This window comes from Sander lucioperca, chromosome 4 (genome assembly GCF_008315115.2).
Source record: "Sander lucioperca isolate FBNREF2018 chromosome 4, SLUC_FBN_1.2, whole genome shotgun sequence".
Lineage (NCBI taxonomy): Eukaryota > Metazoa > Chordata > Actinopteri > Perciformes > Percidae > Sander > Sander lucioperca.
This window is the reverse complement of record NC_050176.1, coordinates 11,801,994-11,819,969: the sequence shown is the minus strand read 5'-3', so window position 1 is coordinate 11,819,969 and position 17,976 is coordinate 11,801,994. Positions and strand designations below refer to the sequence as shown.

At 41.0% G+C, this 17,976-nt stretch overlaps 1 protein-coding gene across 1 annotated transcript in view; it reads left to right on the top strand.

The window, feature by feature from the left end:
• LOC116042790 (complement C3-like) overlaps window positions 1-17,976 on the top strand; it is a 48,486-nt gene that overhangs the window by 21,275 nt on the left and 9,235 nt on the right. The window contains exons 25-39 of the mRNA XM_031289169.2: window positions 120-326; window positions 647-722; window positions 855-1,014; window positions 1,142-1,237; window positions 2,616-2,766; window positions 11,436-11,521; window positions 11,820-11,897; window positions 12,003-12,158; window positions 12,277-12,339; window positions 13,137-13,218; window positions 13,331-13,379; window positions 13,498-13,588; window positions 13,701-13,790; window positions 13,885-13,987; window positions 14,134-14,223. Of these exons, the coding sequence (XP_031145029.1) occupies window positions 120-326; window positions 647-722; window positions 855-1,014; window positions 1,142-1,237; window positions 2,616-2,766; window positions 11,436-11,521; window positions 11,820-11,897; window positions 12,003-12,158; window positions 12,277-12,339; window positions 13,137-13,218; window positions 13,331-13,379; window positions 13,498-13,588; window positions 13,701-13,790; window positions 13,885-13,987; window positions 14,134-14,223 (1,578 nt within the window). The remainder of the gene's footprint in view (window positions 1-119; window positions 327-646; window positions 723-854; window positions 1,015-1,141; window positions 1,238-2,615; window positions 2,767-11,435; window positions 11,522-11,819; window positions 11,898-12,002; window positions 12,159-12,276; window positions 12,340-13,136; window positions 13,219-13,330; window positions 13,380-13,497; window positions 13,589-13,700; window positions 13,791-13,884; window positions 13,988-14,133; window positions 14,224-17,976) is intronic.

The following is a 17,976-nucleotide window of genomic DNA, read 5'->3' as shown; positions in this document are numbered from 1 at the left end:
AACATTTTGTTTTGTGTGTGTGTGTGTGTGTGTGTGTGTGTGTGTATATGTATATGTGTATGTGTATGTGTGTGTGTGTGTGTGTGTGTGTGTGTGTGTGTGTGTGTGTGTGTGTGCAGGGAGAGAACAAGTTTCTGCGCTGGTGGAGAACGCCGTTAGTGGGAACTCTATGGGTACTCTGATTGTCCAGCCTGGCGGCTGTGGAGAGCAGAACATTGCTGGCATGACCCTACCAGTCATTGCAGCCACATATTTGGACAAAACCAACCAGTGGGAAACTGTGGGCTTTCAGAAACGTAACAAAGCCCTCCAACACATCCAGACTGGTGGGCTCAAAGATGTATTTATTAGCACAGATAACAGATTAATGTTTGATTGCTTCCCCTCTGTGTGGGATTTTAAAGTTTCTGATTGGCAGAATTTATATCAAAAGGCAGTGTGGTAGACAGTAATGCATGATATATCCTTGCCCCACATATACAGGCTAGGGACACTGAGAATGAATAGTCTGAAAGCAAAACATAGACTCATAGAACATGTTTTAACCAGTACAAAAAAAACTATGCCAGCAGAATCATTTGAAAGATGCTATAATCACAGAATGTAACAGGACTTCTCATAGTAGTTGTGTGTTGTTTGTGTCCAGGCTACCAGAATGAGCTTGTCTACCGTAAAGATGATGGGTCTTTTACTTTTTGGCCGGATCGAAAGAGCAGCACTTGGTGAGGCATCCAAACATCCATGAACTCATATGTAATTGTTTGCACATCCTCCTCTAACTTAGATTCTGACAATGTGAGGACGGTGTTTGTCATGTGTGAATAAATTGAACTAAGCTTCCTCTCCTCTCCAAGGCTGACAGCTTATGTTGCCAAGGTGTTTGCCATGGCTAACAATCTGGTGGCAGTGCAAACTCAACACATCTGTGAAGCCATCAAGTTTCTGATTCTCAACGCACAGCAACCTGACGGCATGTTTCGAGAGATTGGATTTGTGTACAGTAACGCACTGCGTGTGCGTATACTGATTTCATTTACATCAATTCTTCATCTTGCTGCTACAAAAATAGCTAAAGGAGATGAAAACATGATATGAGTAAAAATGTGTGTGTGTGTGTGTGTGTGTGTGTGTGTGTGTGTAGAGTGGGGTGGTAGAAAGAGAGACAGATGCCTCCATGACAGCCTTCTGCCTCATTACCATGCAGGAGTCTCGCACACTATGTGCTGCCAGTGTTAATGTGAGTACATTAAAACAATGTTTTCTCTTTCTCCCTCACCTCTTTCATTTCTTCACTTACTGACTCCACACCAGTGATAAGCGAAACAAAGATTGAAGCACTGAACCACTATAAAGCAACTGACCATTTGCAAAGCCCCATGCCCCTTTATGTACTGTTGCTACTCCAGTCTCCTGTCAAGCTTTCTGTTCTCGCACGGGACATAATGCAGTTTCCAATAAGAACAGGGACAGGTTTTTTGACTCAAAATTATTAATCATTTTTTAAATTGGTTCTTTATTTCAGACAAAGCAAGACAAAAGCCATTTGCATGGCAAATCTTGGTCTTGCATTTGTATGGAAACAATAAATTCAATGATGACACAGTGAGTCCTTATACAAGTGGTCTCATTGTTTTGCGAGTAAAAACGGACCACTCTTCTACAGTCTACATCCTCACTTAAATATTGTAGCAGACTGACAAAGACATCACACATTACATCACAGACCCCATTTCCACCTTGTATTTAAATCTGCACTGAGTGATCTAATCACAAGTGGACAGCTCTAAGTACAGAATGAGTGTCGCATTGAGGACACATTGAGGTCGGCTCACTCAGACCACATAAGGATGTGATCTGGGCCACATATGACCACGTTATTTTAGCATTATGTACGTGTATATATCCTGTGCCACATTATAAACTCAACTGCGAGCGGAACTACATACTCATTCAAAGTATTTTCTCATGTCCCAGAAACCACTGATAGTGAATTGTGTGTTTTCGATGTTATTATCATACGTCGGTGATGTGTCAGTGGTTTTGCTCTGCTGCTGCCTGCTTTTATATCATATTATATATATCAGGAAATGTTGGGTCTTCATCAGCAATAACTTAACATGACTGCTATAAGCAGACATGGAACATAAAATAAAGATATAAAATAAAGATACTAAACTTCAAACCGCAGGAATTCAGTTAGAAGCTACTAACATAATGAGAGCACTGACAGAAAAGTCTTTCCCTCCTGCACATGTCCCGGTGCAGTAAGTATGATTTTTGTGAGATTAACAACTGAATTGTTGGTGTATTAAAGAGAGGCACCAAAACATCTTGCTGCGAAACACTTGCTTTGGAAGGTCGATACTGTGTGGAGTAGTCTGTTTTGAGAGCAACATCACTACGCCACACCCCAATTGTAATTGTAACTAATGGCGGCTCAGTATAGCTCACAAGACACAGAAGAGAGAGGGGACACTCCAGTCTCAGCTATTCTCCCAGGATCTAATGTAACAACATTCCTGAACAGATATGGATTGAAATAAATGGATTACTGTTATCTGACTGTTCTCCCATTATTCTCCTTTCTCCTTCCTTCGTCTTTTCCTTCTGTTCAGAGTCTGCCAGCCAGTATAGACAAAGCAGTGGCCTACCTGGAAAGGCGTTTGCCCCACCTCACCTACTCATATGCTGTTGCCATGACGTCATATGCCCTGGCCAATGAAAACAAACTGAACAAGGAGATCCTCTACAAGTTTGCTTCCCAAGGTGTTGTCACACAGCAACATTCTAAAACTAATAGTACATAATAATATATGGTGTGGTGTATAGATTCAAATATGACACATCCATGAATAACAACTATAACATGTTTAGAGTCCAACCGACACACAAGGAATGCTGTTGTCAGAATAAACCACACCCACACACACACACACACACACACACACACACACACACACACACACACACACACACACACAAATGGAGAGATGTCAGGTGAGTGGGCTGGGTGGTTCAGGGGCTTGCTGAAGAGCACCTTGGCAGTGCCCAGGGTCGCTGATTCAAGTCCGTACAGGGACCAGCGACCCTCTGGTTCCCAACCTACTGCCACCCAAATATATATACACACAGTAGATACCGTAAATTCACTAAATATAAGATGTGAAATGCTTCAAAACCAAATATCTTTTTTTTCCTCATATCGATATCTGTATTGACCTTAAAAATCCTTTCTCAGTCAGGCTGTCATTGTTAGGCTCTAGTTTTTTGACTCAGACTCAGAGACAAACACAACGGAGACAGAGAAACAGTTAAAGAGTTTATTTATACAATCGGAATAAGGCAGTGAGGAAATAGTTCAGTATTGAGTAGCTTCCGATGGGGACGAGAGTCGGAGGTAGTAGACAGGTGAGCGGCCAGGCAGACTGAGACTGGACGGAGGACGGCAGTGACGCCCCTTGACCTAGATCCTCCTTGAGACACTTGCCACAGCAGGTGGAGACAAACACAGACAACAAACACTGGGAATAAAGGGAAGAGGAAAACAGGCAGGGAACGGGGAAAACAGAGCTGACCCATAACAGTCATATGCACAGGCCTCTATGTAAATCTCTGCTTTTAAGGACTGTAAGAGCCAAATAGGGACTAGTTCATCTGAAATAATAATTTAGTTTAAAAACAGTTAAAATGGTAAAAAACTATTTCATGAAAATTCATAAGAAATGTATTGGTTTAAAATGCATGATTTAGTAATGTTTAGGTCCAATAACATTTCAGTATTTTGAGCTTCCAGTCAGATAGCACTACGTCATAGCGTAATTGATTGGATGTAGTTAGTTTTAGTTTAGAAGTTAGAAGCAACACAGTTTTTTGACCGTGCGTACCATGTATCAGTTTGTGTTTTATAAGTAAACGTGCAAAAAGAAGACCATCTGGTTTGCTCGTGTTTCAAATACTGGTTGTAGTTAGACTGACTTCAAAAAAGTGGCACAGAAGAATTAGAAGCAATGAGGTGCCATTACATTAGTCAAAAAACTGGCTAAACGAAGCTACGCTGGATAACGAGGAGGACGTGGCTAGCTTGTTGCTGGATGAGGAAGCGGTGTATCGGACTTTAGCGCCGCAAACGAGCCACGGAGCCGGACCTGTCTGCCCCAGAGGCCCGCTACGGACCGTCACCAGGCCGCAGTTTTACCGCTGTATGTCAGGCTTTCCTTCGCTCTACTAGCTAACGGCTAGTTGGCATGCTAACGGCTAGTTAGCCTGTCTGCTAACGGAGAAGTGACGCTGCGCGCTGAAGTGGGGACTGCTTTCTTCAGAAGACTGAGAGAAGGAGAAAAGGTCAGGAACTTAACCAAAGAAGCTAGCGTTGAAACAGGTGATCCTCCAAGGCATTCTCCCAGATACGGTACCAAAACCTACTTTTTATCTATGTGGATTGTCAAAGAAAGACATGATAAGGAGTGAGTTTGGAAGAAAATGAAAGTAGGTCAACTCTTCCCTGCAAAACGTATGTTGATAACAAGTTATGATTCAGTCAATGTGGAGTTACGGCGATCTTTAAGAAGTTGTTTTGCAGTCGGTTTATTAAGAAAAGTACCGTTGAAGAAAGTGTTTGAAACGTTTGCATACAACTAGAGCATTAACTCTGCAATTTGTAAGATGGCTGAGGAAGATGAACATAGATGTATCGAGGATACAATGGAACAGGGAAGGTCACGTAAGCTGACAGAGAAGGCATTAGAAGAGAGATTGCAGAAGTGCATTGCATTGAGGAGACGAACATTAGGAACTCTGACAAGCAAAATAAAAGAGCTAGAGACAATGATGAGTGATGCAAAAAATTTGCAAAAGGTGAAAAATATTATGGAAAATGATTTTGCAACATCACTAAATGAGTTTAACCGTCTCAACAACGAAGTTGCAAATCTTTTGACTGAAGACGAAAAAACATTTGATGAAGAGAACTGGTTCAAACCTAAAATGGCAACAATTAGAGGATTTATGAAAACGACTAAAAAGTGGATTGCAACTGAGCATGAACCCAAACTGCCAGTGCAAAATGTGCCGCAAGAAGAAAATAATGTGGTCGATTATTTGCAAGAAACTGTTAAGCCAAATGACAGTGTTTCACAGGTGGGGATCAGCGATGTTGCACAAGGTAGCCCATGTGGATCACAAGTAAGTCGCACATCAGCTGCGTCACGAGTATCGTCAACAAGAGCTAAACAGGAAGCGGAACATGCAGCCCTGCTTGAACGTGCTGCAGCGCTAAAGAAAATGCAACAGCTTGAGTTTGAAGCAGCTAGAATCAAAGCTGAAAAGGAAGAGTTAGAGATGGAAACTGCATTAGCTGAGAGCAAAGCAAAATTAAGGGTGCTTAAAGAATATGAGAGATCTGAAGATGGTTTGAGTAGCTACGCGACAGCACAAAAGCCACGAGGTGGACACATGAAGGAAAGAACTAGTATTATGCACCCACAACAAGCTAATACGAACCTTCGTGTTCAACCACAAACGCGACACTCCCGAATACAACAGCCTCAACCAGTCTCCAATTACGTGCCTAATGCTCAAGCTAACAGAGGTGATGACATACTAGCGGTTATGCAAAAACAGAATGTAATCACTGAGCTACTCGTAAAACGACAGCAACTATCTCATCTACCAACCAAAGACATTCCTGTGTTCAAGGGTGATGCGCTACAATACAAATCTTTCATGAGGGCGTTTGAGCACGCAATAGAGCAGAAAACCAGCAATGATCAAGATAAATTGTACTTCTTGGAACAATTTACGGCCGGTGAACCTCAAGAGCTTGTTCGCAGCTGTGCTCACATGACACCTAACAAAGGCTACTGCGAGGCAAAGAGACTACTTCATAAGCACTATGGCGATGAATTACGGATTGCCAGCGCATACATTGACAAGGCACTCAAATGGCCTCAAGTGAAGTCTGATGATGGGAAAGCATTGAGCGCCTATGCAATGTTTTTGATTGGATGTCGCAATACTATGGAAGACATTGAGTTCTTAGAGGAGATGGACAACCCAACCAACCTACGCACAGTGGTGTCTAAGTTACCGTACAAAATGAAGGAACGTTGGCGTGCTGAAGCTTATGACATGAAAGAGCGAAGAGGCAGGAGAGCAAAGTTTGCTGATTTGGTGTGCTACATAGACCGCCAAGCTAGAATATCGATGGATCCCCTCTTTGGTAATATCTCAGACAGCCGCCCAACTCCAAGTGGAAAGACTGACCAAAAAGAAAAGCATCATGGAAGGAAAGAGGTCCGTGGAAGCAGTTTCGCGACCAATGTTTCCACCGAAACTAAAGGGCCTCAGGAAACTCATGTTAAGCCAGCGTACTCAAGTAAAACTGTGAGTGCCTTTGAGAAGCCGTGTTTGTACTGCCAGCAATCTCACACTCTTGCATCATGTAGCAAAATCAAAAACCAACCACATAAGGAGCGTGTGGATTTCTTAAAAATAAAAGGCTTATGTTTCGGATGCTTAGTTCCGGGTCATCTTAGCAAATTCTGCAAAAGAAGAATTGAGTGTAAAGAATGTGCTTTAAAACATCCAGACATTCTGCACGTAATAAAAGAGGAAGGTTCTGTCTCACCTGAAAAGAAAGATGGTCGTCTAGGAAGTGAAGTATCGTGTGCTCAAGTTTCTATTCTGCAAGAGTCCTGTAACCTCACGGGGGCCGGAGAAGCGAAATGTGTGCTGTCAATAGTACCGGTGAAGATCAAGTCGAAAAAGAGTGACAAGTGTGTTGAAACATACGCCTTTTTGGACCCGGGAAGCACAGCAACGTTCTGCACAGAAGACCTGCAAAAGAAACTGAACATTAAAGGGAAACCGACACGAATACTTCTTAGCACCATGGGTCAAGACAAACCAGGAGAACAGAAGCTCATGGACAGTTTCGTCATATCAGACCTGGAAGTGTGCGGGCTGGAAGACACCAAGTTCATAGAGCTACCAAAGGTGTTCACTCATAGCAACATACCTGTTCACACAGAGAACATACCTAAACAGTCAGATATCCAGAAGTGGCCTTATCTCAATGAAGTACGCTTGCCAGAGATAGAAGCGGATGTAGGCTTGCTTATTGGAGCTAACTGTTCAAGAGCAATGGAGCCATGGCACGTTATTAATGCTGAGGATGGAGGCCCTTATGCTGTGAAGACTGCCATTGGCTGGGTTGTGAATGGGCCTGTAAGAAAGGAACTGGATGATGCAATGAATGAAACGCCTATGTTTTCAGTAAACAGAATCTCTGTGATGGAGATTGAGAAGCTACTAGTCCAACAATATAACACTGATTTTCTAGAACGTAATTACGATGACCGAGAGGAGATGTCTCATGAAGACAAACAGTTTTTGCAGTCTGTGCAGAAAACGACAACTTTTGAGAACGGGCATTACAGCATTGGATTGCCACTCAGGAATGAGAAGATCCAAATGCCTAATAACCGTTGTGTGGCAGAACAGCGCATAGCCTGTTTGCTAAGAAAGTTCAACAAGAATCCTGAATTCTTTGAAGAGTACAAGGGCTTTATGGAGACCATCATTGGCAAAGGCTATGCTGTCCAAGTTCCAGTACAACAGCTGAACCGAGACGACAACAGGCTGTTTTACATACCACATCACGGGGTGTATCACCCGAAGAAAAGAAAGCTGCGGGTGGTCTTCGACTGCACAGCTTCGTTTCAGGATAGGTCTCTGAATAGTGAGCTGCTCCAAGGACCCGACTTGACTAACACGTTAGTTGGTGTTCTTTTAAGATTTCGTGTGGAGCCAGTAGCTATGATGGCGGACATCGAGTCGATGTTTTATCAGGTCAAGGTGCCGGAACGTGATGCAGACCTACTCCGTTTTCTTTGGTGGCCCAACGGCAAGTTGAACGAGCCTATGGAGGAATTCCGAATGACCGTGCACCTCTTCGGAGCAACTTCCTCACCAAGTGTTGCCTCATATGCACTGAAAAGAACTGCTGAAGATCACAAGGCTGATGCATCTCCAGAAGCTGTCCAAACAGTCCTGCGCAACTTTTACGTAGACGACTGTTTGAAGAGTGTAGCTAAAGATGATGATGCAGTGACTTTAGCTAGAGAGCTTCGTACCCTGTGTGCCAGCGGAGGCTTCGCTTTAACAAAGTGGATGAGCAATAGCAGGAAGGTGTTAGTATCAATCCCTGAAGTACATAGAGCTAGCGAAGTGAAAGACCTGGATCTAAGACATGACGCTTTGCCAGTCGAGAGGACACTCGGTGTACAGTGGGACACAGAAACTGATACTTTCATCTACAGTATGAAGCTGCAAGACAAGCCAATGACCAGAAGAGGCATTTTATCAGTCGTGAATTCCATCTACGACCCCCTTGGCTTTTTGGCTCCGGTCATCTTGCCCGCTAAACTCCTGCTGAAAGATCTTTGTAAAGAACAATACGGATGGGACGAGAACATTGGCGGAAAACACGCTGAAGATTGGAAAAGATGGATCGAAGATGTCAGTCATCTTTCTACCTTCCATGTGAGCAGGTGTTTGAAGCCTACAGATTTTGGATGCACTGCGGCAGCACAGTTGCATCATTTTTCAGACGCTTCAGAGTCCGCATACGGCACTGTGTCTTATCTGCTGCTAGAGAATAGCCAAGGTGAGAAACGTTGTGCATTCCTCATGGGGAAGTCAAGAGTGGCCCCACTCAAACTGGTCACCATCCCCAGACTAGAGTTGACTGCAGCAGTTGTCGCTGTTAAAATAGACAAGATGTTACATCAAGAGCTTCAGGTTCCACTGCAACAATCTATTTTCTGGACAGACAGCACTACAGTGCTTAGATACATTGACAGTGAAACTGCTCGCTTCAAAACCTTCGTTGCGAACAGAATCTCGTTGATCCGAGAAGCAACCAAGCCATCGCAATGGAAGTACGTCAGAACAACGGAAAATCCTGCAGATCAAGTCAGCAGAGGCCTGAAAGCTAAGAGTTTGGTGCAAGGAGGAACATGGATCAATGGGCCGGACTTCTTGCTGAACAATGAATATGACTGGTCGGAACAGCCTGCGCGAAGGAAAGAAAGCCTTCAAAATGATCCGGAAGTCAAGAATGGAGCCACAGTCAACATGATAAAGGTTGAAGAAAACAAGGAACCAATAGACAAACTGATCAACCATTACTCGGACTGGCATAAACTAAAAAGATCAGTGGCCTGGATTTTAAAGGTGAGGGAAAATCTGTGGAAACTGAAAGAGGAAAGAAAGAAAGAAAATATCAAGAGCGATCAGGCAAACTGAAAAGGAAAGATCAAAGTTAGAACAACAAATGAAGAAATTCAAAACAACAGAAAAGAAATCACTTACCTTGGACGATCTGGTGGCCGCAGAATCTGAAATAATCCAATTCAGTCAAAGACAACAGTTTGGAGAAGAAATCAAACTACTGGAGAAAGGTAAACGGCTCAGTCGCAGCAGTCAGCTGTTCAAATTGGATCCGATTCTTCAAGATGGCATGTTAAGGGTTGGCGGAAGACTCAACAAGTCTGCCATGCCAGAAAATGCTAAACATCCAGCAATTCTTTCAAAGCAAAGCAGAGTTGCTACACTGATTCTGAGAGACATACACCAAAGAACAGGACACTGTGGACGCAGTTATGTATTGGCACAACTGAGAAGCAGGTACTGGATCCCACAAGCCAATTCTGCAATTCGAAAGGTAATCAACGAATGTACAGTGTGCCGCAGGATTAATGGAAAGGTTGGTGAGCAAAAAATGGCAAACCTGCCTGAAGATAGGCTCTTACCAGATAAGCCTCCCTTCACGAATACCGGCGTTGATTTCTTCGGGCCGTTTGAAGTCAAGCGGGGCCGGGGTACAGTCAAAAGGTACGGCGTGATATTTACTTGCCTCACTCTCAGAGCGGTGCACATTGAAGTTGCAGATAGCCTCGACACAGACTCCTGCATTAATGCAATTCGTCGCTTTATGTGCAGGAGAGGTCAAGTCACCATCATGCGTTCTGACAACGGCACAAATTTTGTGGCCGCTGAAAGAGAGTTGAGAGAAGCCATTCAACAACTGGACAATGACAAGATTGAAAAGGTCTTGCAGCCAAAGGGAATAAAGTGGATATTCAACAGCCCAGCCGCTTCACACCAAGGCGGGGAAAGACAAAGTTTGGGAAAGACAAATTCGGACTGTACGAAGAATCCTTAACTCCCTTTTGAAAAAGCAAGCAGTGAACGATGATTGTCTTCGGACAATAATGTGCGAGGTGGAAAGCATCATCAACGGCAGGCCGCTTACAACTGTTTCAGATGATGTGAATGATGTAGAACCTCTAACACCCAATCACTTATTGCTGTTGAAATCTCAACCCAACATGCCTCCAGGGATTTTCAACAAAGACGACATGTACACAAGAAAGAGATGGAAACAAATCCAATATCTTGTGGATTTGTTTTGGACTAGATGGATGCGTGAATACCTTCCACTTCTTCAGGAGCGCCAGAAATGGCTGAAGCCAAGAAGAAACTTCATGACGGGAGATGTTGTGCTACTAGTGGACAGTTCTTCCCCACGGAATTCCTGGCTCATGGGAAAAGTAGTTGAAACGTTGCCGGATTCCAATGGAACAGTGCGAAGAGTGAAGATAAAGACCAAGACCAGCATCCTTGAAAGGCCTGTAAACAAACTGTGCTTGTTGGAAGAGGCGACATCAGAAGAGTGAAGAGAGAAGAAACAAGTTGATAGTTTATGGACATTTAAAAATTGTTTGGCTCTCAGTATTTAAGTTTATAATTGCTTAGTCCTCCTGCCTAACCAATTAGGGGCCGGGTAATGTAAGAGCCAAATAGGGACTAGTTCATCTGAAATAATAATTTAGTTTAAAAACAGTTAAAATGGTAAAAAACTATTTCATGAAAATTCATAAGAAATGTATTGGTTTAAAATGCATGATTTAGTAATGTTTAGGTCCAATAACATTTCAGTATTTTGAGCTTCCAGTCAGATAGCACTACGTCATAGCGTAATTGATTGGATGTAGTTAGTTTTAGTTTAGAAGTTAGTTAGAGAAGTTGGAAGCAACACAGTTTTTTGACCGTGCGTACCATGTATCATTTTGTGTTTTTATAAGTAAACATGCAAAAAGAAGACCATCTGGTTTGCTCGTGTTTCAAATACTGGTTGTAGTTAGACTGACTTCAAAAAAGTGGCACAGAAGAATTAGAAGCAATGAGGTGCCATTACAAGGACTAAATGAACTTACAAGGATAAAAAGCTTAGTTAAAATTAAACATATTATTAAATATAATATAAATGATATATAATATAATAATATTAAATATAGATGAGGAATTGGGGAATTAATTTGGTTTCTGGTACAGCAACGTGCTAAAAATACATTTGTGTGTGTCTTCCTCAGACTTGTCCCAGTGGCCAGTATCTACGGGACACGTTTACACACTGGAGGCCACAGCTTACGCTCTTCTCGCTCTGGTCAAGGCCGAGGTGAGCATGTCCCACTTGGGTTTTTTACCACAATCTCATACTATAGAAAACATACAACTGGGTCATCATCAATGCTACCTTACTCAAAGAAATCTGGAAACAAAATTCTGTGAAATGACTGAAGACTGAATGTCTCTCAATCATGTAGAAGCTCTATGGTAGGCTTTGGAAACTGGCAGATTTCAATCTAAACTATAACTCTAACAGAATCAGGACTAATCTCTATTTTTACTGAAGTCTTCAAAGTTCAGTCAACCACAGAGAATTTCAACCATTGACTTGTCTTCTGTTAATAAAGGCATTTGAAGAAGCCAGACCTGTTGTCAGATGGTTCAACACACAGCAGAAGGTGGGCGGAGGCTATGGATCAACTCAGGTAACACAGACCCCTCTCTCCATCTTGATACCTGCAGCTTATATTAGCTCATAACCTATATTTCTTCTAAATCTTGTTCCCCTCCCTCACTCTTTTTCTCTCTAGGCTACTATAATAGTGTACCAGGCTATAGCAGAGTACTGGACTAATGCTAAAGAACCAGAGTATGATCTGAATGTGGATCTGTTGTTGCCGGGCAGGTCAAAGCCGGACAAGTACAACTTCAACAGGGACAACCAGTACGCCACCAGAACATCTAAAGTGAGAAAACACACAAACAAACACATAGTGGCTCATTAATATCATCATTCCTGATGTTTTCTGTATGTATTTTCTGCTGATGCCTGTGTGTGTGTGTTTGCATATTTAAATCCACCAGATCAAAGATATAAACCAGAACGTAAAAGTAACTGCAACAGGCACAGGAGAAGCAACGGTGACAGTAAGTACAATTTGTTATTGTTTTATCATCTGTTGTGTGTACAGGTGACCTACAGTATTTCAGTATTTCTCAATCACTTTGTCTCATTTTATGAAACAGTCATCATTCTGGTAGTCTTGCTTTGCCAGACCCTCCTCCAAAGCGCACTGAAGGAGGGTCTGGCTACTCCACATAGCATTCGGGGATGGTAGGAAAAAGTGCTCTGGTTTAATGGCATTTCTTTTAACCAATCAGAATCGTAAAATACATGCATCCGGCAGAATTTCCTGCAGCACCGGAGCAATCCCGGAAGTGGAAGGCGAAGGATATAGACTATCATTCTGGCAACCCACAAACTAATTCAAGGGGCGTGTGTGCAGCTCAGCTGCTCTCTGCGCAGCCCCTTACCTAACGTAGCTGTTAGCTTAGCAGTTGTCAAAATAGCAGGGCAGGACAGAAAATTGAAATACACCACCAAATTTAAGCACAGTAGAACTGAATAGTTTCCATTTTTATCCCCCCCAACCTAAATCTTGGTAAGTATGCTGTTTAAGACAAATGTAAAACAAGAGTGTATGTTTACAGTTTACAGAGTTTGTATGCATTAATACTAAGTTAACACTATGTGATAGAGACATAGAAAATGTTTCTATACGTTCCCTAAAAGAAAAGTATGAACCTGAAAATTAGCATATTATTTCTCCATCATTGTGTCCTTTTTGAATCTCAGAAGAGACCAAAGACTTATTTTAGATATTTTTAAGGTAGATGTCAATTAGTTTATCACAAATTAAGATGCACTTTTATCTGTCTGACAGATGGTGTCGCTGTATTACGCTCTGCCTAAAGAAAAGGAGAGTGACTGTCAGAAGTTTAACTTGTCAGTTCAACTCCTCCCAGGTAATTTGGTACCCTCTCTGTTGTTGTTTTTTTCTTCTGCCAAGTACCTTACCTTATGAGAAACAAATGAACAAAATATTCAACTACTCAATACATTATTTTGCTCCTGCAGAGAAAATGGATGAGGATGAGAACATATACAAGCTCAGAATAGAGGTTTTGTAAGTACAATCAAGAAGTCATACTGACAACAGTTATAGTAATATGGACATTTATTACCAGCTAGCCGCTACATTACCCTTTTCTGTTATTTAATTATTCTGTTCATTCTGTGTGCAGGTATAAGGACAAGGACAGTGATGCATCCATGTCAATCCTGGATATTGGCTTGCTAACTGGCTTCACTGTTAACACAAATGACCTGGACTTAGTAAGAACTTGTACAGATACACATAGAAATAAAAGTCTGTGTTTTAAGGTTTAAAAAGTTGTCTGTGTGTGTGTGTGTGTGTGTGTGTGTGTGTGTGTGTGTGTGTGTTTAGTTGTCTAAAGGACGAGCCCGCATTATTGCAAAATATGAGATGAACACAGTCCTGTCAGAAAGAGGCTCACTCATCATCTACCTGGATAAGGTTAGACATGTCTGTTTCCTACCTCTTTTTTCTCTACCGTTTTCTCTCTGCCTTGTTCTTCCTTTCTTTATGTCTATCTCACATTTGTCCACAGGTTTCTCACACACGACCAGAGGAGATCACTTTTAGGATCCATCAGAAGCTGAAAGTGGGAGTCTTACAACCAGCTGCTGTGTCTGTCTATGAATACTATGACCGTGAGTCTCAGAGACACTTTGAAACATATGATGCCTCCATCTACATAGCAATAGATGTCAGATTAGATAACACAGGATAAGCAGGCATTATTACCTTTTTAAATTATTTAATGTACATATTCTGAAATCTTTCTTTCCCATTGTAGGAACACATTGTGTTAAATTCTACCATCCAGAGAGGAAAGCTGGAAAGCTGCTGCGGCTCTGTACAAATGATGAATGCACATGTGCAGAAGGTAACCAGGATGATGTCAAACTGACCTAATCTGTCTACTGTAAAAATTAATTTGTTATATCTTAAATTCTTGAACGAACACCAAAACCCAACAGTAACATTGTGCTTCATAGAGATAAAGCATTGATGCATCAATGTGGGGGCTTATCATCCTGCATTGTCTGTAAACTGCAGGAATTTATTATTGTACCTCAATAAAGTTAATAAAGTTGGGGGACTTAAGGCTGAGATAAGATCAAACACAATAAAGAGTCTGCAGCCATGCTAGTGGCTCTTAGAGGCTGTAACTATGCACTACAGCACTTTAGGCGTAATGCTAATATGCTCAAAATGACAATGCTAACATGCTCTTACTTAGCACATGATTATTATTGTCACCATCTTAGTTATCATATGAGCACACTAAAGGAAATGCCATTCGTTTTGCAGGTGTACAAAAATATAGCACATATTAAGATTTCAAAAAGGTTTGAGATTCTTTATTATTATTAACAATGACAAGAGTAGTCATTAGCGATGAAAATCTTAGGCCTCAGCGATGAAAATCTTAGGCCTCAGGCACCTCCAACTATGCATATTATAAATAAAATCTGAATCTAAAACAAAAGAAAAGAATAGTGCAAAGCCTGTATATATATATTAGGGCTGTCAAACGATTAACTTTTTTAATCGCGATTAATCACTGAATTTCTATAGTTAATCGCGATTAATCGCATATTTTATCACATGATTAAAATTCTATTATTTTGCATTTCAGAACAGTTTTTAAGTACATATTAACAATTGAAAGCAATTTTTACCAGTTTATCTTATGGTGGCCGACAGGGGTAAACGCCCTGCAACTTAAGAAAACACATACAAATAGACAAAACACAAGCAAATTAAGAAAACAACTTCATTAATTTGACAACACATGTACAGCATTCAGCAAACGCGCTGCAAATACCACAACACAACGAAATACATAAACGCACTGCAAAAAAAAGATGCAGAAAGAGAGAGAGAGAGAGAGAGAGAGAGAGTTGAACGGTGAGATCATAGACTGTAAATATGAAGTCTATGTTTGAGATATGTTTTCTCTCGTTTGGGGGGTGTGTCTCGGCTCAGGTCACAGGTGATACTCAATCAGCAGAGACGTCTGTAAACTCGTGGTGATAAAACATTTAAAACTGCATCAGCGTTTAACGTTGACGTTTGTTAAAGCCACATGAGAGGGTTTAATTTTGAGGTCCGAAATTACTGAAGTATAGGCCTCCTCAAGTGTAATATTGTGATTATACAACAAAATAAGTGATCAATCTGTGTTCATATTGTGGAGCAATTCGCTCTTGAAATACAAAAAAGAAAAAACAGACAGGATTTCTAGTCTCTCCCTGTTTAGTAAACCAGCCAATTTACCGTGGGATTTATCAAACTGAATAAATCCCGCCCGCACATAAACACAAAACTGCTTTGCTTGCTCCATCGTGTTGTAAGTAAGACATCTGCTGAAAAAGTTATTGTATTCATTAGCATGATTGCCGTACTGTTTAGTTCACAAACACCCAACACACCAAAGTACGAAGACATAGGGACCAGACGCGAGCTTTTATTTTGAAAAGTCGAAGCTTGGTGAAGGCACCAACCAGGAGGGCATGAGACGGGAGCATAGACTGTATATTAATAATATATTATATTATGTTATTAATAATAATAATAATAATAATATGAATTTAATATACAGTCTATGGACGGGAGGGCATGAGACGGGAGTTCTCTTTTTACTATGCAGCCATACCTGACTCAAATAAAAAGGCAGAGTGCTCTCTCCCCGTGAGGTCGAAAATCAAGCTGTTCCACTTAGCTGCTCCCTCTAGAGGTCTGGAGAACTTCCGTTGTGTAATCTGGATGCAGCGTTTTTTTGTTACATTTGTTTTCGGGGTTTGTGTGCTTTTCGGTCGGCAAGTAGCACTCTCCAAAATAGTGCTTTGCCTGAGTGGGTAGCATGCTAGCGGTAGCATCACGTTAACTGTACTACTATGCTTAGCTCCGTAGGTGGTAGCTCAAGCTTGACGTGCTTCAGTGATATTTTAATTCGGCTTTACACAATGTGCATATAGCTTTCGACTTGTCTACGAGCCGCCCGGGAGTTTTGGAAAATAAAAAGCGCCATTCAAGATTTCATTGCTGCTGTCTTTCTCCATCATGCCTGCAGCCTGCAGCAGCAGGATGTGTTACGAGGAAGTGGCAGCTTGATGATAAATAACGATGCTGCAAAGGGTCAAAATAGTAGCCTGTTAGGCACGACGCAAAGCCGAGTGAAGTGTAAAATAAATTAATAAATGCCGGCATGCGATTAAAAAAAATGTATCGCATTGCGTCGGCCCTTAATCACATCGCGATTAACGCGTTAACACTGACAGCCCTAATATATATTAGTACTACTATGCTTAGCTCCGTAGGTGGTAGCTCAAGCTTGATGTGCTTCAGTATATATTATATATATAATATATAATATATATTAGGGCTGTCAATCAATTAAAAAAAATTAATCTAATTAATTACATATTCTGTGATTAATTAATCTAAATTAATCACATACATAACTTTTTGTCCGGTGCCTTAACCATTACTTTTTAAGAAAGTAAAAAAAAGAAAAAAAAGAAGGGCACTAAACAACAGTGGGCAACATTAAATAACAGCTTGTTTATTGCTAGGCCATATGGTCAAAATGAAATGATTTAATAATAATGTAATAACTATAACAATTACTTATTTCACTAGTAAATTGCTGTTGAATGAGAAAAACAACCACCAGATAGGAAAAGGGCATTTAACAACAACTTTGAATGCACCACGAGACTGTAGGTTACCAGTTTCATTGAACGCACCGTCTGTGTTTTACCGACAACGGCAGCTGCAGACTGTTACATCCCAGTGTTGAATCCTCTACAGTAAAATACAGTCACACTTTACACCGTTTAGCGTTAGCTGTCAGCATTGTAACCATGTTTAATCTTCTATTCTTATATACAGTCTATGGTTTAATCCAGCTACTAGCTAGTGGTAGGCTAACGTTAGCTGCTGTTGAGTATAGTGTTAACTTGCATCACATGCGGCGATGTTTCTGTTGCCTGTAGGGATGGGCGTATCGATCTTGTGGTATCGATAGATCGATATACTCACGCTACTCATTTGGCATTGATTTCCTTAAAAAAATATCGATATAAACTAAAAAATAATAATTGGGGGTGTATGGCAAGGCAAGGCAGCTTTATTTGTATAGCACATTTCAGCAATAGGGCAATTCAAAGTGCTTTACATGAAAACAGAATAAAAAATTTAAAACAGATAAAATACAAGAATAAAAGTTACAGTGCAGTATAAGAAATGAAACATTAAAGAGAAATTAAAACAGTTAAATATATAAAAGCAGATAAAATCGGAATCTCTCTTTATATGCTTATATAGGTTGTTATACAGTGTCTACAATCCAACTTCATTCTTTGTTTGTACTTAGTGTTCCATTTTTACCAATATGACAAATATCTCAAGCAGTCCGGTCCATATTTTTCCAACCATCTCACCCACAATGGGCCCAGATGCTTCGCACGGCTTTGAGCTTTCATTACTCATAATAACAGAAGCTAGTATACTTTCTCGGTTCTTTTTTCGGCAAACCTTGTAAAAACCCGGTACAGCCCTGCAGACAAAAACCTTTCAGTAGTCAATAACTTTTTCTTAAACTATCTTATTTCCTTCTGCAGTCTGTCTC